Below are 21,913 nucleotides of genomic sequence, written 5' to 3' on the forward strand. Positions count from 1 at the left end.
AGGAGGGAGGGATGGAGAGACAGAGGGAGAGAGGGAAGCTGGGTGGACAAAATGAACAGTTTCAGTTGAAGTGAAGGTAGACACAAGATGCTGGAGTAACTCAGCGGGTCAGGCAGCATCTATGGAGAGTAGGAATGGGTGACGTTTTGGGTCAAGACCTTCGTCCCGCCCCCTCCCCTGACATCCGTCTGAAGAAGGGTCTCGACCCGAAACGTCACCCATTCCCGAGATGCTGCCTGTCCCGCTGAGTTACTCCAGCATCTTGTGTCTACCTTCGATTTAAACCAGCGTCTGCAGTTTTTTTTTCCTCCCGTTGAAGTGAAATATCTCTCCTCACCAGCGGCGTGTAGTGGATCACCTTCTGAAAGAACCCTGATCTTACACGGGTCAGTCGGCACTGGGTTTTTGAGGACGTTTGTTTGACTTTTATTTAAAGTTCCTAATGGGAATTCACAATCGCCCCTTGGCATTTTGGGCTGCGTTTTGAGTAGTCCCTGATACACTACGTGATGTTTTTCTGTGTATGAACGAACGCAAGTGGCTGGTTTTTTTTTTCTCCTTTTGGACATGACTTCTTTAAGCTGTGGTATGAATTGTATTTTGCTGTCAAAGCACTGTCTCACACGATGCCCTTGCATTCACCCACGTCCTCAACAGTTGGATCAGTGCGGTGGCTTTCTTTGTTAACCCTCTCACCGTCCCCGGCTTCCCCCTTTCCCACGCGGCACGGACTGAGAGGAGGTGCCTTCTTCTATCACCTGGCTGGATGGACACACAGTGCTGGAGTAACTCAGCGGGTCAGGCAGCACCCGGGGGGAGCACGGATAGGCGACGTTTCGGGTTGGGACCTTCCTTCAGACCATTCCCACAACGGCCTCCTTCCCTCTCCCCTCCCTCCCCCAAGAACCTCTCCTCCCCCAAAGATAGACACAAAAAGCTGGAGTAACTCAGCGGGACAGGCAGCATCCATGGAGAGGAGGAATGGGTCGAGACCCTTCTTCATTCCTTCTCTCCACGGATGCTGCCTGTCCCACTGAGTTACTCCAGCTTTTTGTGTCTACCTTTGGTTTAAGTTAGCATCTGCAGTTCCTTCTTAAACACAACCTCCCCTGCCCCCTCTCCCCCACCTCCTCCCCCCTCCTGCACCCCCTCAGTTCTCAACTTTTCTACCCCCTGTTTCACTACTCTTTATCCTTTCAGACTCTCACCCATCTCTTCAACTCTGGCCTTTGTCCAACAATCTGCCTGCATGTGTTCACCTCTTACCGGCCGAGCTCAGTCCTGTCCCTCTCCCCTCCCCATCATCAGTCTGAAGAATCGTCATCTATCCATGTTCTCCAGAGATGCCGCCTGACCCGCTCCAGCACTCTGTGTCCATCTTTGGTAAAAACCAGTATCTGCAGTTGTTTGTTAGCACATAACTGCACTTGCTTGTTAGCCCATATCTGCACTTGCTTGTTAGCCCGTATCTGCAATTGCTTGTTAGCCCATATCTGCAGTTGTTAGCCCATATCTGCAGTTGCTTGTTTGTCCAAGGGCTCCATGCTGCTGTCAGAGCAAGTTACTGTTGGCCCAGGATCGAGGGACCGTCGATAGACACAAAATACTGGATAAACTCAGCGGGTCAGGCAGCATCTCTGAAGAAAGGGAATAGGTGGCGTTTCGGGTTGGAACGTCACCTATCCATGTTCTCCACAGATGCTGCCTGTCCCGCTGAGTTACTCCAGCACTCTGTGTCGACGGTCCCTCCTACACATTGAAGGGGGGTCCATGATGCCTGATGTGGACTGTGCACAGCCCGTTACTAAAACCTGACCTTCCTTCGTCAGTCAGAGCTGCAGAAAAAGTCTCTATTGTGTTTAGAAGTTGTTTGCCATCCAGTTAAAGATCTGTAGTTGTGTTTTCTAGTTGCTCTTCATTACCTACCTTGTTATAAGAGGCGGGGTTTTGGGGGGGGGGGTGGGGGGAGAGGGTGCAGGGTGCGAGGATGGAGCCTGGACCTAAGCTGGAGTCGTGGAGATGGGAAGATGATGGGAGTACAACTGTGAACTGCAGTAAGTGAGGTCTGGTCTGGGTTTGTATTTGAAGTTGCTCTGTTTTGGAGAGGGCGGGGGGGAGTTGTATCGAAGGCCTGCTCACGCCGAGACTTCCCGGGCTTCTGGTCCTTCAGCAAAGCGTCTGTTAATAAAAATGGTTCTTGACACAAAAGAGGAAGAGACCAGGGGTGACTGCTGTGCATGTTTCAGTTTCCTCTGGGTGAGTTTGTAGAGCGTCTGTTTCTCTGACCAGAGGCTTTGAGAAGCCGGAGTGTATGTGAAACCTGCTCCTGTCCGTGAGGGCCGATACTGTGGCCGGTGAGAGGAAGGAAGGCAGTGGGATTGCACTCAAACTCCCATGTGGAGCTTCTCTCTTCTGTTACGGGGAACGGTCTCTGCCGAGAGTCGAGGGGGCGTGTAACTTAGGAGCTGAGACCCGCTGCCAGGGACCTGCTTAACCTTAATCACCTCAGTCAAAGAGAAATCATGGCAATTCAGAGCCTGGTGTAAGGCAGCTTCCTGGCGTTCCTCCTCCCCATGCTTTGCCTCGGATACAGGCGGAGTTTGTGGGGCAGCTCGGAATCACCACAGAGGCTTGTCGACAACGCTTGCAGGTTGTTGTCTTTGGATAAGACCTCCTCCTCGGGCAAAGCAGAACCCACAACAAGAAATGGTCCAATTTACGGGCATTATTTTGCTCATTGACATGCCTCCCCTTCCTTTCCTCAATCCTCATCAGTGAGTCTGGGCTGAGAGGTGATTCCCACGCACTGTACTGCAGGGGATCTCCACAATGATGCTTCACAGGTAGCGAGTTACATTCATAAGTTCCAGCAGCAGAATTAGGCCATTCGGCCCATCAAGTCTACTCCGCCATTAAATCATGGCTGATCTATCTTTCTTTCTCAACCCCATTCTCCTGCCATCGCCCCTGACACCCGCACTAATCGAAAATCTGTCAACCTCCGCCTTAAAAATACCAATTGACTTGGCCTCCACTGCCGCTGCGGCAATGGATTCCGCAGATTCACCGCCCTCTGGCTAAAGAAATTCCTCCTCAGTCACATCAGCTGATATTTGGAGAGGGGGCAAGTTAGTTCCAAGATGTTACGTTCAAGTTAGGAAGCTAAACTGATGGATTCGCTGGTGCAGTATGTTACCTCCAACTTGTGTCCCTTTGTATGTTTGGCCAAGTTAGTGCAATTTGTTTCTAATTTATATTTGCATTGAAGTTTAAATGAAATGAGATGAGGGTGTGGGGCAGCTGCGATTGGCGTGTTGCTACGGGCAGACTGTGGTAGAAAAGAGTAAAACACACACACAGGGCTTTGCATCTGGGAGGGTACGAAACCTATCATCTGCTTTGCCTCGTCTGCCAGATCTCGGTCTGATAAATGATCCTTGATCGAGGGGAGTCTGTTCCCCACCCCCACGTGTCTGGGTCTTTCAGGACCTGGCAAGAGCATTAGACATGAGTGCAGTTATCCCGGACTCTGCTGGAGGTCGTAGTACCATGCAGGAGCTCCTGTGCCCCGGGGGAGTTAGCTGCACGGCTGTGTTGCAGCTCCAGACAGTTAGCATGCCTGTTGAATTTCCACATGCTGCTTCTCTCCGGCTTGCCAATAGGTCAGGTTTTGGACTCTGCGTGCTGTGTTACTATGGGGGCGAGTGAAAGGTGACGATTTGCTTTGAGAAAAAGAATGGCACTCTGGAAACCCCCTCTTGGTCATTCCCGATGTGGAAGCTCTGTTATAAGCAGCTACTGTTCCCAAATCCCCTTCACTGGAAGTCACCTTTCTCAGAAGGACTTTGACCTTGGTTGCAAAAGGCACTCAGGCAGTGACCAAAATGGCAAAACTGTTTGTATTGTGTTGGGTTTTATAACCTGTGGAGTGCGTCATTCCATGAGCCCATCTCTCCACCCCTCACCACCGCTGCTGGCTGTTTGTTTTCCTCTACAGAGGTGGGGAGAGGGGGCTGCAGAGTAAAGCTGCCGCAAGGAAAATGGGCACGTTCTAAGAAATAGGGATGTAGGGTGTAGGCGCAGCGATTATTTCTCGTGTGGGAACTGAAAAGGCCAAGAGTGAACAGGCAGAGGGAAGCGTGGGGGTATCGGATCAGCAGAACACCTTATCTCATCCCACTTGCCTTTCCATCAGCCCCATTTTCCCTTTGCCCGTGGCAGTCGAGCAAAGGTCCTTGCTGGTTGACCACCGCTGCTCACACAGGGTTTAGAGAGAAGGCGTAGAAACTAAAAGCAAGCTGTGTGTACACAGCACCACTTGAACCTCTGACTGTTGCACCTCGCTGGCAGTACCCTCTCCGTTCTGAAGCCCACCTCATCCTTTCCCCACCGCCACGTCTGCACAGCGATGAGTGTGTGCGTGCGCCCCATGACAAGCTGTTCGGGCACTGTTGGGATACATGCAGGTGGGCCTTTGGTCAGGTCATTTGGACGGAAGGTGAGCTCGGTGGACCGAGGTTTTTTTTACGCTGGAGCAGTGCTTCTTAAACTCATTCACCCGTGAGTCTTTCACATTTCATTCACCCTCGACTAAATTTTCTTATATTTTTTTGGTAATTTTCGCCTTATCCTCCCTTGTGTATAATTTTATATATATTAAGTCATTCACTCTTCATGCGCCCCTCTAGTTTCATTCACCCCTGGGTGAACCATTCACCAGTTTAAGAAGCACTGCATTAGAGTATACACACACATTTTATACATATGTATATATATATAATATGTGTGTGCGTGACATAATGCAGGCATGAAGGTTTCTGGTGTTTTCTACTCCCATGCCCATATTCTACATGTATATCACTGTTGTATTGAATTGGATTTCCTATCCCTTGTATTGACACAATAAAGATCAGAGTCTTGAGCATAAAGAGAATGTGGTCTTTGTCAAGTCAGGTGCAGTCATGACCTCCAGGAGAGTAGAGAGCTGGGGATTCCAGTTCAAGACACAGCACCTCCTTGCAGCCAAAATGCATCACATGATATTGTCAAGATTGCTCCCCCCCCCCCCCCCACACTCACAGAGATATTAGGTTGAGGTTTATTATTGTCACCATGTGCCGAGCTTTGTGGAATGAGGGCGGGATGATTAACGTTGGCTGCTGGGGAGCACCTGGCCATTTGTCCCGTTACAGACTGTGAGGAACGTCACTCACTCCTTGTGCCTTCACAACAGCACAGGAACAGGCCCTTCGGCCCACCATGTCCGTGCCGAGCACAATGCCAAGTCAAACTACTCTCTCTGCCTGCACGTGATCCATATCCCTCCATTCCCTGTGTATTTACGTGCCTGTGCAAAAGCTTCTTAAACTGCACTGTTGAATCTGCTTCCACCCCACCCCAGCGGCCCATCCCAGGCTGAACCGTCCCACCCCAGGCTGAACCGTCCCACCACAACCAGAGAGCAGTCCTGAACTACTATCTACCTCATTGGTGACCGTCGCACTATCCTTGATCGGACTTTGCTGGCTTTACCGTGCACTAAACATGTATCTATACACTGTAATGTCTCAATTGTAATCATGTATTGTCTTTGCAACAAAGGTTTTTCACTGTACCTCGGTACACGTGACAATAAACTAAACTGGGCTGGAGACTCCAGTGGGAAAGGACATGTGGGGATAAATGATCTTCGTACAGTAACTTCCCTCTCTGAAATGTGTGTTTATTATACAAGTCGATGTGAGCTCTTTCCCTAGACCAGCTTCCAACGCACCGTGATCACAGGCTGGTGGAAAAGTCAGTAATACCAACAACAAAGAGACCTGCATAAACATACGCGGGCGGCAATGGAACATTTCTGACCTCAAAACCACATTCCTCTCGACTTCTAAAATGAAATGCCACGCTCTGAAAAAAGAACGTACATTTTTACGATGCTTTTCCCGTCCTCATTGTCAGTGCAGCTTTTACACGTGGGGAGCTGTGGGTGGGCCGGGCGTGCACAGCAAGATCCCAAAGCAAGCAGTGAGGAACTAGGTAATCCAATTAGTAGTTTCATAGTCACACAGCGTGGAAACAGGCTCTTCAGCCCAGCTTGCCCACGCCGACCAACATGCCCCAGCTACACTAGTCCCACCTGCCCACCTTTGGCCCATATCCCTCTAAACCTGTCCTATCCATGTACCTGTATCCAGGGACTAAGATGCTGATGTGACAGTCTGAAGGGTCTCGACCCGAAACGTCACCCATTCCTTCTCTCCCGAGATGCTGCCTGACCTGCTGAGTTACTCCAGCATTTTGTGACAATATTACTGTAAGCCAGTGAAAGACGGACTGCCTACAACTGACGAGGAGGAAAGCCCCACGACTTGCATCTTCGTTGTCGGTGGAGCTTTCTTGGCATCTTCGGAAAGGTGAAGGTTTCCAACACAATTGTCCTCCTAGAGGTAAGGTTGCCAGGCATCCCAGCATCCACCACATAGAGACTTCACTGGGCCGGGCACATGCCAGGATAAAAGATGGCCGTGGCCCCAGGTGGATTGGCCCCAAAGCTCCATGTTGAGGATCCAACCTCTCCTTTTAAGCACCTAAGAACCACCTCTTATAGCTAAAGGAATCGCTGGGCAGTGCTCAAGATCCAAGAGCCTCTAGCTGACATTCTGGAGTAACTCAGCGGGGCAGGTAGCATCTCCGGAGAACAGGAATAGGTGATGTTTCGGGTTGAGACCCTTCTTCAGAGTCAGTCTCAACCCAAAACGTCACCTGTTCCTTTTCTCCGGAGATGCTGCCTGTCCCGCTGAGTTACTCCAGCTTTTTGTGTCTTATCTTTGGTTTAAACCAGCATCTGCAGTTCCTTCCTACTCATTCTCCCACTTTGTTCCTCTTCCCTCAACTCAACATCCACGGGTGTTTAGATTAAATGCAGTTCTTCTCATTCAAGTCCTTCTCCAATGGTTCGATAGCTCCTTTATTATCACGTGTGACAAGGCATACAGATCAGTACGATTATTGCCATACATAAGTACCATGTCTGGGTTAAGTTCCTCATGCAAAGAAACAGGCCACTGAGTCCATTTGCAAGAGTCGCCAGGTTTTAGCGCCATTTCACCATCCCAGCTGTAGCTGGCCATAAAGGCCCCTGGCAGCTGTCGCCTCCAGCCTGTCATCTAGTGAACCATCGTCCCTCTCCTCGCCCTTCAGCCTTTGTGCCCAGGGACGCCTCCCGCAAACGACCTTGAGGGTGCAAAAGGTAAGTCCCCCCCCCTTCCGGTTCTTGTTATCGGCTATGGCTCAGCTATAGCTTTCGCCACGACCTACAAGCCAGAAAGTTGAGTTCAGATCCAACTTCACCAGGAGATATACCAGACCAGCACTGGGTGGCAAATTTGGATGGACTTGTCAAACTGCACGGGGGAGGGGGGGATGTTTTTGTGATGAAGTAAAAGCAGGGTGACCGTGGGGATAATCTGTAAACATGGTGATCGTGTCAATGAGTGGACACAAAGTGCTGGAGTAACTCATTGGGTCAAGCAGCATCGGGACCTTTCCTCAGACGTTTCCAGAGATGCTGTCTAACCCTCTGAGTTACTCCAGCACTCTGCGTCTCTTTTTTCTGTTACCCAGCAACTGCAGTTCCTTGTTTCTTCAAGTATTTGAGGCAGGTACAATATCAGCATTTAAAAGATTATTAATGGGTTGGACACGTTAGAGGCAGGAAACATGTTCCCAATGTTGGGGGAGTCCAGAACAAGTGGCCACAGTTTAAGAATAAGGGGTAGGCCATTTAGAACTGAGATGAGGAAAAACTTTTTCAGTCAGAGAGTTGTGAATCTGTGGAATTCTCTGCCTCAGAAGGCAGTGGCGGCCAATTCTCTGAATGCATTCAAGAGAGAGCTGGATAGAGCTCTTAAGGATAGCGGAGTCAGGGGGTACGGGGAGAAGGCAGGAACGGGGTACTGATTGAGAATGATCAGCCATGATCACATTGAATGGCGGTGCGTACAGGCTCGAAGGGCCGAATGGCCTCCTCCTGCACCTATTGTCCATTGGAAATCCTAGATTAGTTTAGTTTGGTTTATTGTCACGTGTACCGAGGTACAGTGAAAAGCTTTTGATTTCGTTGCTCTCGCAGCACTGTGGTTTGCTCTCTGATTACGGTCTCTCTCTCTCTCTCAAAGCACGGTGCTTTGCTGCCTGTCTCCATCTGAAATCCTAGATTAGTTTAGTTTGGTTTATTGTCACGTGTACCGAGGTACAGACTGAAAAGCTTTTTTGTTTTCGTTGCTCTCTCGAAGCACGGGCGCTTTGCTCTCTGATTACGGGGTCTCTCTCAAAGCACTGGTGCTTTGCTCTCTGATTACGGTCGCTCTCTCAAAGCACGGGTGCTTTGCTCTCTGATTACGGTCTCTCTCTCAAGTGCTTTGCTCTCTGTTTGCCAACTCTCTCGAAGCACGATGCTTTGCTGTATGAGTACGGCCTCGCTCAAAACAAAAACACGGTGCTTTGCTGAAAATCCCAGCGTCTGCAGTTCCTTGCCGACCAAGTTGCCTCGTCTAAACTAACAATTTACTGCATCTGCTGTACCACCATTTTGCTGCCACTCTCTCTCCCCCCTCCCACACTCTCTCCCCCTTCCACACTCTCCCCCCCCTCCCACTCTCTCCTCCCTCCCACTCTCCTCCCTCCCACTCTCCTCCCTCCCACTCCTCCCTCCCACACTCTCTCCCCCTTCCACACACTCTCCCCCCCTCCCACTCTCTCCCCCCCTCCCACTCTCTCCCCCCTCCCACTCTCTCCTCCCTCCCACTCTCCTCCCTCCCACACACTCCTCCTCCCTCCCACACTCTCTCCCCCCTCCCACACTCTCTCTTCCCCCTCCCACCCCCCCCAAGCAAGGCTGTGTGGACTGCCGGCCATTGGCAGTGTTTGGTCAGGCAGGGCTTTGCATCCTTTGTCTGGGAATGAATGGGGGGGGGGGGGAGAACTCACTCCCCCACCATCACAGTCAGACACGTGGTGTGTTACACAGGGGATTCCCATTTGTTCCTCCAGCGCTCCATCACCAGTTTTAAATGGGATGGGGGGGGGGGGACCAGAGTCAAAGGGGCTGCATTTATATTTAATTTGTTTTTTTTAAACCTGAATCCACACCGGCAATGGCAAATTAATTACAAATGCTAAATTACTTAATCTTAACTTTTATAAACCAAACCAGCAATGAATATTATTTTGGCTGTTTAAACCCCCCCCCCAATGCAACTTGTTTCAGCAGGAAGCGCGACCGGTCAACCAAGCTTGCTGAGTGGGCGGGGCCGATGACGCAACTGTGAGGGGCGGGGTAAGAGGGCTCTGGGCTGCGACCAATGGGCAGCGGCGGCGCGGGGAGTGACGCGGCGGGCGGCCAATGGGGGCGGAGGAGTGAGGGCAAGCATGTTGGGCTGCGCCGGATGGGGGGGGGGGGGGGGGAGGTGGAGGGAGAGGGCGGGGACGCGCCGGCGGTATAAAAGGCGGTGCGAGTGGCGGCGCGGTCCTCTCTTGGCTGCGGAAGGTTCTACTGCGAGGTGATGTCAGAAGACGGTGCGGAATTCAGGTAGAGAGAGAGAGAGAGAGAGAGAGAAAAGAAAACGGGGAACAAAAAAAAGCGGGACGAATATATATAAACACTCGGGCGGCGAGGAAGGAGGAGGAGGAGGCGGCGGTGTTGGGGGAGAAACCCCGGAGGAATTCACGCCGTGTTTTTTTTTTTTGGCGAAGAAAATGGGAGGGAAAAGCGGTCACAAGATGGCGGCCGGGGCGGCGGTTGACTGCGGGTGGCCCCGGGGTTAGTGACCCGGCTCTGCCTGCCTCATTCCCCCTCTCTAATTCCCGGGAGGAGGTTCATTGCCGGATGGGTTGTGGGGGGGGGGGTCCGGCCCTACCTTACCGCGGAGGTGTGTGTGAGAGAGATAGAGACAGAGACAACGTGCGGTTCCGTTGCCGCTACCGCCGCCGCCGACTGACTGACTGACGGTTGGGGCGGCAGTTGGGGGGGGGCTTTGGAAACGGCGGCGGTGGGCGCTCGCGCGGGGTGGGGGGGGGGGGGGGTCGGTCACGTGCCGTGGGGGGGGGGGGTAACGATCACGGAGTGGGCGACGAGTGTGGGTCGATGGTCACGTGTGGGGGGAGGGGTGGCGGCAGCGCAGCCGAGGCGTACAAAATGGCGGCGGGGTGCGTGAGGGGGAGGGCGGGCGGGTTTGTGCGCTGAGGGGAAACGGCGTCGCTTGTTAAATTACATATGTTTTTTTGGTCGCCCCCCTTTCGATCAATGTGGTGATAAAGAGGGGAGTGCGGGGTTTGGGTAGAGAGAGATGGGGGGACGGTGATGGCGAGGGGTGTCGTCGTCGCCGCCGCTTCTTCATGGCGGTGGAGCCGCGCTGTCGCAGCGTCTCTCTCCCTCTCTCCCCCCCCCCCCATCACGTGCTGGATGGAGCGGGGCCGCGCAGGCGCACACGACCCCTTGCGCAACCCCCGGGTCCGCATGGGCTGGCGACTGCGCGTGCGCGTCCGGCTGAATGGGGGGGTGAATGCGGAAGCGGCGGAGACAGGAACTGCAGGGGCTGGGAGACACGTGGTGGAGGAGCTGGAGGCCGCATTTATCGGAGGGGGGGGCTGATGGGGAATAGGGGGAGAAAGGTGGGATAGAGAGGAGGGGAGACGACAAATCCTGGTGTTGTGGGGGGGGCAAAGGACTGGGTGTGGGAAATGAGATAAAAAGGTGCTGTAGTAACTCAGCTGGTCAGGCAACGTCTGATGGGAAATGTTTGGGGGTCATTCAGACTGATGGAGTGGGGGTGGGACAGACTGATGGAGTGGGGGGAGGGGAGTGATGTGGGGAAAGGACAAATCCTGCTAGGTGGGAACAAGGAAATGCAGATGCCAGTTTACAAGAGAAGGCCAAGTGCTGGGGTCACTCAGTGGGTCAGGCGGAGGATACTGGGTCAGGGCCCTTCTTCAGACTGATGGAGTAGGGAGGGGAAAGTTAGAAAGATGTTGGGGCAGGACAAAGCCTGGAAAAGTGGAAACAAGGGGCTGCAGATGCTAGTTTGCAAAAAGACAACAAAGCGTTGAAGTAGCTCGGCGGGTCAGGCAGCATCTCAGGAGAACTAACAGGACCCGAAACATCACCTGTCCATGTTCTCGAATGCTGCCTAGCCAGCTGAGCTACTCCAGGGCTGTTTTCTCTTGTGATAGGTGGATACAGGTTCAGGGAGGGATTGGCTGTCAGATGGGACGAATAAGTGACAATGGTTAGAGGTGAAAGGGTAAAGGGATGTCAGAAAGGAAGTGAAACAAAGCCAGAGGGAAATGGTGAAATGAGTGCTCACTGTGGGAAGAGGCAGTCGCCTAATATTGGGCAGGACAGTGACAGGAACTGAGGATTTTTCTAGGTTATGCGTTAATTGAATGGCAGAGTAGACTCGGGCCGAATGGCCCAATTCTACTCCTATAGCTTGTGAATTGAGGGCGGGGGGCATTCATTTGCCTGCCTAGTTGTTTTTCTCAGCCGTTATCTTTGTAAACCATGTGGTTTCTTCCACTGCTGCAGCTCGGCAGTGATGCTTCCTGAATATTACTGCGTCATAATCAGCGATGCTTCTGCCAGTGACGTGGCGCCTGCCTTCCATTGTCTGGGATAAATCACTTCCTCTTGTCGGCCTGTGTGCAGCCTTCTATTACTCATGGCCTATTACCCTCCTGGCAAAAATGAGTCATGCCAGACTAATCCTTCCCCTTATTTAACCAGTGTTGTGCAGTGTTTTACTGCGGCCACAATGGACTTTGGCATCTGGGTGACATGTTTGTTTCTGACCGCTGCCTTTTGCTTTCAGATCCAACGAACATGGCTCCCCTGATGGAATGGAACCAGAAGGAGTCATTGAGGTGAGAATGACGGGGCTCAGCAACACGGAGGGGGTGGAGAGGGGGTCCTCTGGATATTCCTGCTTCCTAGTAGACACAAAGTGCTGGAGTAACCCAGCAGGTCAGGCAGCATCTTGGGAGAGAAGGAATGGGTGACGTTTCAGGTCGAGACCTTTCAGACTGATGTTGGAGGGGGCGAGACAAAGATAGAATGTAGTCGGAGATGGGAAGACTAGTTGGAGAACTGGGGAGGGGATGGAGAGAGAGGGAAAGCAGGGACTGTTCATACCACTGGGGTGTAAACTACCCAAGCGAAATATGAGGTGCTGTTCCTCCAATTTAAACCAGGATTTGCAGTTTTTTCTCCTACATATTCCTGCTTCCTGTGTGGATTATTCTATTAGTTGTCGTAATTGCCCCCAAGCAGTGGGCTGGTGGAACCAGGGGGGAGTTGATGAGACGTCTAAAATCTACTGCAGATGCAGGAGGGAGTTAGTTTAGTTTAGGGGTACAGCGTGGAAACTGGCTCTTCGGCCCGACGAGACAACGCCAGCCAGCGATCCCCGTACATCAACACTACCATCCCACTCAAACTGCGGGACAAATTACAAATGTGTAGGAAGGAACTGCAGATGCTGGTTTAAATCGAAGATAGGCACAAAATGCTGGAGTAACTCAGCGGGACTGGCAGCATCTCTGGATGATGTTCGGGTCGAGGCCCTTCAGACAGAATTACAATCTTTTACCAAAGCCAATTAACCTGCAACCCTGTACGCCTGTGGATTGTGGGAAGAAACAGGAGGTCCTGAGGATGGGTCATGGTACTTGGTCATGGGTCGTGCATACAAACCCGTGCTGCCTCAAATAAGACAATAGGTGCAGGAGTAGGGCATTTGGCCCTTGGTGCCAGCACCGCCATTCACCGTGATCATGGCTGATCATCCACAATCAGTACCCCGTTCCTGCCCTCTCCCCATATCCCTTGACTCCGCTGTCTTTAAGAGCTCTATCTAACTCTTGAAAGCATCCAGAGAATTGGCCTCCACTGCCTTCTGAGGCAGAGAATTCCAGATTCATGACTCTGGGTGGAAAACTTTTTCCTCGTCTCCCTCCGTTCTAAATGGCCGACCCCTTATTCTTAAACGTATTGCACACCTCAACTTGCTTCAAGAGAGAGTTAGAGCTCTAGGGGCTAGCAAAATCAAGGGATATGGGGAGAAGGCATGCACGGGTTACTAATTGTGGATGATCAGTCATGATCACAATGAATGGCGGTGCTGGTTCGAAGGGCCAAATGGCCTCCTGCGCCTATTTTCTATGCTTCTATGACTGAAATTTGCAGTGTTAATATTACCATTTCCATCAGTGGTGGCTCGGTAGTTTGTTCTCCTGCTCACGTCTTGCTCATCCTGGACTTGCTTGTGATCTGTATTCAGTGAATGCTGCAGCGAAAAGACAGGGTGGTTGTCTTGGGAGCTGCTGCTGCTTTTAAGAAGTGACGGGCATTGAAGGCAAGCCTAATGTATGCCGCCTTTCCCATCTACTTGTGCTGCCACCTTCAGCGACCCTTCTGCGCGTCAATGCTGTTGTGGGTCTGTTCACTGTGTGAAGGTAGTTAGAATTGTATGAAGGTAGGTTGTATTGTCTGGCCTAACAAGGGGTATTTTACATTTGCAGAGTAACTGGACTGAGATTGTTGATAACTTTGATGACATGAATCTACGTGAAAACCTCCTTCGTGGAATCTACGCCTATGGGTTTGAGAAGCCATCTGCAATCCAGCAACGTGCCATTCTTCCCTGCATCAGGGGTAAGCATTCAACCTGGTGTTATGATAGTGGGGCCAGTGTACGGGCTGGTCGCGGGTGGGGGGGGGGGGGGGGGTGACACTGCGTTGCGGGAGCTTTGTTCTCTGGTCCCTTGATCGAAGCCTGCCTTCTATCCCCAGTCTGGGCAAGGAGTTACCTTTAACTAAAATGGTAACATTTCTTAATCAGACTTGGGGTATAACAATCGGCCCTCGTTCATCTCAGCGTATTCCTTCAGTGAGTGCCTGCTGATTCATGCTGTGGCCACAAGATGTTCCCGTGTTTAGGTGTGAGCCGCCCTAGACTGGGTGACCGTCTGTGACTCTCTGCCTCTCCCCTCCAGAGTACGATGTCATTGCCCAGGCACAGTCTGGGACGGGCAAGACGGCCACCTTTGCTATCTCCATCTTGCAGCAGCTGGATGTGGATCTGAAGGAGACGCAGGCGTTGGTCCTGGCCCCCACCAGGGAGCTCGCTCTGCAGGTAGCTCGCTCTTGATTGTTATCATCCTTTGTTTGTTCTATTCATGGGACTGCTGTTGTACGTAGTTTAGAGACACAGCGCGGAAACAGGCCCATTCGGCCCAACGGGTCTGCGCCGACCAGCGATCCCCGCTCATTAACACTATCCTACGCACACCAGGGCTAATTTTTACATTTACCAAGCCAATTAATCTACAAACCTGCACGTCTTTGGAGTGTGGGAGGAAACCGACGATATCGGAGAAAACCCATGCAGGTCACGGGGAGAACGTGCAAACTCGGTACAGACAGCACCCGTAGTCGGGATGGAACCCGGGTCTCCGGCGCTGCAAGGCAGCAACTCTTAACGCTGTGCCACCGTACCGAACGTAGAATGGTACAGCACAGGAGAACAGGCCCTTAAGCACAGTATTTGATCCACGATAGACTTTACTTTAGACATACACTACGACGATTTGCAACAAACAGAAGCCAATTAAACCATGGGGTCACTGGGTGGACTTAAGGTCTCCTCAACCTCCTCGAAACATTTGGTCTTCCTGTGGAAATCTATCCCAAGTCTGTCCAACCCTGTAACTAATACCCCCTAAGCCATGCAGCATCCCAATACTCCACCTCTGCACCCTCTCCACAGCCTTCCTGTAATGGGGTGCCCAGAACTACACGCGCCACTCCAGATTCGGCCGAACCAAACTCTTAAAAATAAAAAAAAAGACTGAAGAAAGACACAAAATGCTGGAGTAACTCAGCGGGTCAGGCAGCATCTCGGGAGAGAAGGAATGGGTGACGTTTCGCGTCAGTCTGAAGAAGGGTCTCAACCCGAAACGTCACCCGTTCCTTCTCTCCCGGGATGCTGCCTGACCCGCCGAGTTACTCCAGCATTTTGCACCTACCTTCAGGCTGGCTCTCAAGCTAACCACGTTCCTGTACTTGCCTCAGATTCAGAAGGTGATCGTGGCTTTGGGAGACTACATGGGAGGAACCTGCTCCTCCTGTATCGGCGGCACCAGCATCAGGAATGACATGCAGAAGTTCCAGCTGGAACCCCCGCACATTGTTGTCGGGACCCCAGGCCGAGTGTTTGATATGATGAACCGTCAGCATCTTTGTAAGTGTCCCCAACGCTGGAGTCATTCTGCCAGGCTCCTTAGGAGTGTGCGTGCTTGTGTGGTAGCCTAACTTAGTGGGTGGCTCAGAATCGGGTGTGACTTTGGGGTTGATTGATTCTTGGTCATACGACACGGAAACAGGCCATTCGGCCCAAGTTGCCCCATCTACACGAGTCCCGCCTGCCAGTGTAGATGGGGCAAGTTGAATCGAAGTCTCAACCCGAAACGTCGCCCATTCCTTTTCCCGAGATGCTGCCTGTTCTGACTTACTCCAGCATTTTGTGTGTGTATCTCCTATCCTGTCCAATACCCGAACATGCCTTAACGACCTCTTCGAAGGTCCCACAAAATGCTGGAGTAACTCAGCAGGTCTGGCAGCATCTAGGAGAGGGAATGGGTGACGTTTCGGGTCGTCGTTCAACGTTCCGTTGTCTGTATACATGACAATTAAACCACCTCTTCTGGCTGCTCGTACCTGTCCAAAGCATACACCAAAGGAAGAGGTGCTTCGGCCCACTGAGTCCACGCCAACCATCATTCACCTAAGTTCGCGCTGACTAATATTTTCACGTTACTAACTTTTTTAAAACGACCCGTTTTAGTGCTGTTGAAACATTTCAACGTTTCGTTGTCGGTATACATGACAATTAAACGCTGCAGTGTTTAGTTTGAAGATACAGCGTGGAAAGGGCCTTTCAGCCCACCACGTTCACACCAGCTATATCTTATCCCCCATTTCCTACGCGTTAACGGCTATTTAAACCCCACACATGGGGGGGGGGGGGGGCAGAGTCGGATGTACAGCTTCCAAACTGATGTATACGATGCAATAGAACTTTACTCATCCCCAGAGGGAGATTGGTGTGCCGATAAATAGCCACAACATACAACAAGGTACGCAGAAACTTGAAAATTAAATTAAATTAAAAGTGAGCGGGGGGAAAAAAGACAAACGACTGTTGGCTGGCACAGCGCTTTAACCGGAACATACAAACAAACAGACACAGACTCAGAGGGTTCGACGACTAGAGTGGCCCCGACCACACCAGGTTCCCATTTGTTCTCCCACCGTTCTTCGCGCCAGGTCCCCATTGACTTCTCTTCCCCCCCACAGACCGCTGATCGTGGGTCAATCGCACCGCACAGCCCCACTGATGTTTAGGCGATGTTTCGAGCGGATGGATAGATGTAGTTCTGTATTCCCAGACCGGATTGCATCGATGAAGCCGGATAGCACACTGCTGGGGTAACTTGGTGGACTGACGGGTTTTATTTTAATTTGCAGCCACAAGGTACATCAAGATGTTTGTTTTGGATGAAGCGGATGAGATGCTGAGCAGAGGGTTCAAGGACCAGATCTATGAGATATTCCAGAAGCTGAACACTTCCATTCAGGTACTCCCACAGCAGCACAGTGCGCGGCAGTCTCACTGTTTAGCTGATGTTGTGTGTAGAGCTCGTGTGGATGCAAGGATCTGACTCACATTTTGTTGCACCTTAAAATGTTTCCGTCGATGCAGCTCTCAGATGACGTGCCAAATGTTTTTCCTAAGGTGGACACAAAATGGTGGAGTAACTCAGCGGGTCAGGCAGCATCTCGGGAGAGAAGGAATGGGTGATGCTTCGTTTCGAGACCCTTCTTCGGACCTGAAACGTCACCCATTCCTTCTCTCCCGAGATGCCGCCTGACCTGCTGAGTTACTCCACCATTTTGTGTCTTGCCTTCGATTTTAATCGGCATCTGCAATTTTTTTTTGCCGACAAAGTGATTTTTCTAATCGGATTGTCCTTTGCAAGCGTCCTGTTGGAGTTGGGATCCTTGGATAAACTCTGACGTTCTCATCAGTGACAGCAGGATTTGTTGGGACATAGATTAATCGCCGCCCGTTGACATGGGAGAAGTGGACCTCTTTCTTAATGTCCGGTTCTTCGACCTGTCGATGTGGCGGCACACTGTGAGCGAGCAGACTCTCAATGGGCCGAGTGGTTGTCGTGGTCTGACTGCCTTCTCTCCCGACAGGTGGTGCTGCTGTCGGCCACCATGCCGTCGGACGTCCTGGAGGTGACCAAGAAGTTCATGCGTGACCCCATCCGCATCCTCGTGAAGAAGGAGGAGCTGACTCTGGAGGGCATCCGGCAGTTCTACATCAACGTGGAGCGAGAGGTGAGTGAGGGGCTAGTGTGGATGGGGGGGTGGGGCGATCAGGGAGCTTTCTGTTTCTGCGTCAGCTTTTAGTGCTGCACTCGGGCTCAGCCCCTGGTAGAACGACGATCTGCACTCCACTGTGTACAACTCCCCCCGTAGTTGTCCATAACTACGTTGCAGAGACATTTCATGAGTTTATTACTGCCAAATACCCTCTCTCTCGCTCGAGATTAAACTTAAATAGGTGGACAAAGTGCTGGAGTAACTGGCCGGATAAGGATAGGTGACGTTTCTGGTCTTCGGTGGTAAGATTGAAGTTTGCAGTGTGGTTGCTGGGAAGAGGTTGTTCTTGAACTTGGGCGTTATGGTGTTCAGGCTCCTGTACCACCTTCCCAATGGATAGCGACGAGACTCGGGCCCTCAAGTCCTGGCAGCGTCCTCGTAAATCTTCTCCGCGCCCTTCCGGTAGCAGAGTGACCGAAACTGAGCACGACAATCCAGGTGTAGCCTCACTAATACCCCACCTTCTGTGAGACTGTCAACCACCATTCAGTTTTATGAATTATGTCCTCCCAAGATGCAAGTTAAAAAGCTTATGAGGAGGGGGGGGGGGGCAAATGAAGGCAGGGGGTGTTTAATTGTGACCGTGGGCAGGATGGTGTGGGTCTTTGATATTGGTTGCCTTGACTCTTGGTGGTGGGCAGGGTGGTGAAAACACCTTTGTCACCTCCCATCAAACGCGACAAAATACAGTGGGTTTAGTTTAGGAAGATGGGTCCTGACCCAGAACATCATCTATATGCGACGCAACCTGACCCCGAGTTACTCCAGCACTTTGCGTCTATCTTTGGTGTTTAATGGTAAGTGGTTTGAGTAGGTATTGCGTGTGTGGGCCCTGGGTGCTGATGTTTGATCGTGGACCTTTGCCTCTGCTTGCCCCCAGGAGTGGAAGCTGGACACGCTGTGCGATCTGTACGAGACTCTGACTATCACTCAGGCTGTGATCTTCATCAACACCAGGAGGAAGGTGGATTGGCTGACTGAGAAGATGTTGGCCAGGGACTTTACAGTTTCTGCTTTGGTAAGCGGCACTTTACAGGGTCTGACGTGTTGCTGCCGTGACCGATGGGTTGAGGTGACCCGTACGTTGCTGCAGGTTTTCATTGATCAGCCGGCTGACGTGCGCCTGCCTTTATTTACAGCACGGTGACATGGAGCAGAAGGAGAGGGATCTCATCATGCGAGAGTTCCGCTCTGGATCCAGCCGCGTTCTCATTACCACTGACTTGCTGGTGAGTGAGTGAGTGAATAGGCTGGTCGTTTACAGTTGTTGTATCAAACCACGTAGAGACAAGACAGGCCCTTCCTCCCAATGTGTTCATGCAGGCCGAGATTCCCCGCCTGCCTGCGTTTGGCCCGTCTCCCTCTAAACCTGTGCCGTTAAATATTGTTATAATACCTGCCATAACTACCTCCTCTGGCAGCTCTAAGCCCACCACCCTCTGTGGGTGGGGAAAAAAGCCCTATTAAATCTTGATTCCTGTGCACTGAATAAAAGTGTCTGAAGAAGGGTCTCGACCTGAAACGTCACCCATTCCTTCCCTCCAGAGATGCTGCCTGACCCGCCGAGTTACTGCAGCATCTTGTGTCCCCCAAAAGATTGTGCGTGCTCCCTATCGGTTCTTCTCATGAATTTGTGATCGCCCCGGGGAATAAAGAGTGTGGTGACGTGCTGCTGCCTGGTGGCCCGCTGACCCTCTAGTGCGGGCGGCTGCTGTAACTCCAGCTCCGTACGGAGACCAGAATGTCTGACGGCTCTGCCCCTTTGTTTCAGGCCCGCGGGATTGATGTGCAGCAAGTCTCCCTGGTCATTAACTACGATCTGCCTTCGAACCGCGAGAACTATATTCACAGGTGAGTAATCGGCCCTGAGCTTTTTCTTGTTCCCCAGCTGCAGTACACAAGCTCTTCCCACTCTCAGTCCCCCCCTCGTTCCCCAGCTGCCGTACATAGTAAATATGTGCAGGAGGAGGCCATTTGGCCCTTCGAGCCAGCACCGCCATTCATTGTGATCATGGCTGATCATCCACACTCAGTAACCCGTGCCTGCCTTCTCCCCTTACCCCTCGATTCCGCTAGCCCCTAGAGCTCTATCTAACTCCAGTGAATTGGCCTCCACTGCCCTCTGTGGCAGAGAATTCCACAAATTCACAACTCTCTGGGTGAAAAAGTTTTTTTTCTCGCCTCGGTTTTAAATGGCCTCCCCTTTACCCGAGCTCTTCCCCCACTCACCGAGTCTCTCTCTCCCCACTCGTTCCTCCCACAGAATCGGCCGCGGTGGCCGTTTTGGGCGCAAAGGCGTCGCTATCAACCTGATCACGGAAGAGGATCGGAGGACCCTTCGTGACATTGAGTCGTTCTACAACACTACTGTGGATGAGATGCCCATGAACGTGGCTGACCTGATCTAAGTTGGTTTTTTGCAGAGGCTGTGATTGAGGCTGTGAATGCTGACTGTTTTACCTGCAATCCCAGATTCTATTTAAAACTGTTCACCTGGATGCTCAGAACTGATCATTGTGTATAACACTGTCGGTGGTCAGCTTGGTTTTGGAGGCATTCCTTGTTCTTCCTCCTGGAAAGGCTCAGACTGGTAAGGGGTGGGGTAAAAGAAAAATAAGTATGGGGTCATTAAAAAATCTGGGTAAGTACCTTTTCAGGCCCAGTCTTATCTTAGATGTAGTAGCGTTAGATATTCTTCATCATGTAACCATGTACTTGCGGGCCAGGAAATATCACCATTGTTTGAAGTCTGCCAACTTCGTGAAGCCGGCTTACTTCAGGATAATGTTTGAAGGATTTGTAGTGCAGTGTGGGATAGCATTCTGGGTGTGTGTGCTAATCACAGACAGACAGTGTACAAATCTTGCATTCTGTATAGTATTTATTAAATGGCGTTCAATAAATTTGTATTTGTTTATGTGCGTTGTTCTGGGAATCTTCAATGGTCTGGATAACCCCCCCCTCTCCTGGGCTGTCTGAGCAGGAGAGTGGTGGATTTTTTAGTGTAACGGGCCTCTTCGCCAATGCTTCCTCCTCCCCAGCCCGGATTTCCGTAGGGGGCTGGAGTCACAGTAGCTTGCGCACAGCATCAGCGATGCCTGTTTAGCCTTCTGGACGCCAAAACGTATAGTGTGCATCAGGCCAGCCTGTGGCCGCCTCTCTCTCACCTGCCCGCCCGCCCGCCCTCTTGTTTCAATGCAGTAAATTGGTCTTTTGTGCCCTGCAGCGCTGTTGAGCTCGGCTTGTGTGTGGCTGCAGAATAGTCTCCCATGTATTCTGTGGATGTTGCACTTTATAAATCCATGTACTATCGAACATTAAACTTGGTAAACACCCACCTCTGCTGTTTGCTTACGTTTTTCCCATCGCTATTCTGCTCGGTGGCATCTTGATGTGCGGGGAGGGAGGGGTGATCGGCATGGACTGAGCGGGTTTAGGATGGATTGCTTTATTCGAGTGTACGGAGGAACTGCAGATGCTGGTTTAAACCAAAGATGGACACAAAAAGCTGGAGTAACTCAGTGGTACAGGAAGAAGGGTCTCGACCCAAAACGTCACCCATTCCTTCTCTCCAGAGATGCTGCCAGTCCCTCTGAGTTACTCCAGCATTCTGTGTCTTTATCTTTGCTTTATTCATAATCGTATGGGGGGAACACAAAGGGTGACACAGTGGTAGAGTTGCTGCCTCACAGCGCCAGAAACCCAGGTTCGATCTTGACTCCGGATGCTGTCCGCAGAGTTTTCTCTGGTTTGAAGGTTAATTGGCTTGGTGTAAATGTGTGTAGGGTATGTGGGGATCGCTGGTCGGTGTGGACTCGGAAGGACCTGTTTCTGTTCCGGGGGCAGCTTCGTATCTCGAGTGGGGAGAGTCACAAACGATGGGCTTAGCTATAAAGCACAAGAAACGTGGAGTGCCGGCATTTCTGAAGAGCTGATCACTGGAATCCGATATATCCCCCCCCCCCCCCCCCCCCCCAAGTAGAGAGAAGATGGATGGATATTTGAAAGCACGGATTCGAAGGTTCTGGGACCAAACAAGACCCGAAACTTGCTTGGCCTTTTGTGATGTTGGGTGACGTCAGGCTTGAGGGAACTGCTCCCTATTTCCCCCCCCGACATATTTGCTGCAGCCCCCATAAGGACAGGGAAGAGTTGCTGACACAGAGGCTGCGGCCTTTGTTTTGTGGGTGTGACACTCCCAACTAAGGGTGGCGCAGCGGTAGACTTGCTGCCTCACAGCGCCAGAGTCCCGGGTTATCACGTGTCCGTTTCTCCCACAGGGTCTGCCTGACTTTGTAGGATCCATTGCAAAGCACGAACGTTCCCCCAACACTTCATCCCCAACCTCTTCATCCATCACATGCTGCCTGACCCGCTGAGTTACTCCCAGTGCTTCAGTTTAATTTA

The 21,913-nt window shown here is 51.6% G+C and overlaps 1 protein-coding gene across 1 annotated transcript; it reads left to right on the forward strand.

Annotated features, from left to right (window-relative positions):
• Positions 1-9,473: 9,473 nt before the first annotated feature.
• Positions 9,474-20,843, forward strand: LOC144609657 (eukaryotic initiation factor 4A-II-like). Its single transcript, XM_078428157.1, has 11 exons — positions 9,474-9,589; positions 11,868-11,919; positions 13,576-13,708; positions 14,050-14,189; positions 15,128-15,296; positions 16,583-16,692; positions 17,318-17,461; positions 18,387-18,524; positions 18,646-18,735; positions 19,278-19,357; positions 19,770-20,843. Exons 1-11 carry the CDS (start codon positions 9,564-9,566, stop codon positions 19,912-19,914), a joined length of 1,227 nt encoding a protein of 408 aa, XP_078284283.1. The 5' UTR covers positions 9,474-9,563; the 3' UTR covers positions 19,915-20,843.
• Positions 20,844-21,913: the final 1,070 nt, after the last annotated feature.

Source organism: Rhinoraja longicauda, chromosome 34, assembly GCF_053455715.1.
Source record: "Rhinoraja longicauda isolate Sanriku21f chromosome 34, sRhiLon1.1, whole genome shotgun sequence".
In the NCBI taxonomy this organism is placed as follows: domain Eukaryota; kingdom Metazoa; phylum Chordata; class Chondrichthyes; order Rajiformes; family Arhynchobatidae; genus Rhinoraja; species Rhinoraja longicauda.

Excerpts from the sequence above, each read along its gene's own strand:
- LOC144609657 (XM_078428157.1), top strand. The coding sequence starts at position 9,564 with ATGTCAGAAGACGGTGCGGAATTCAG. Across the intron at positions 15,297-16,582 it reads GATGAACCGTCAGCATCTTT|CCACAAGGTACATCAAGATG; the intron begins GTAAGTGTCCCC and ends TTTAATTTGCAG. Across the intron at positions 17,462-18,386 it reads ACATCAACGTGGAGCGAGAG|GAGTGGAAGCTGGACACGCT; the intron begins GTGAGTGAGGGG and ends GCTTGCCCCCAG.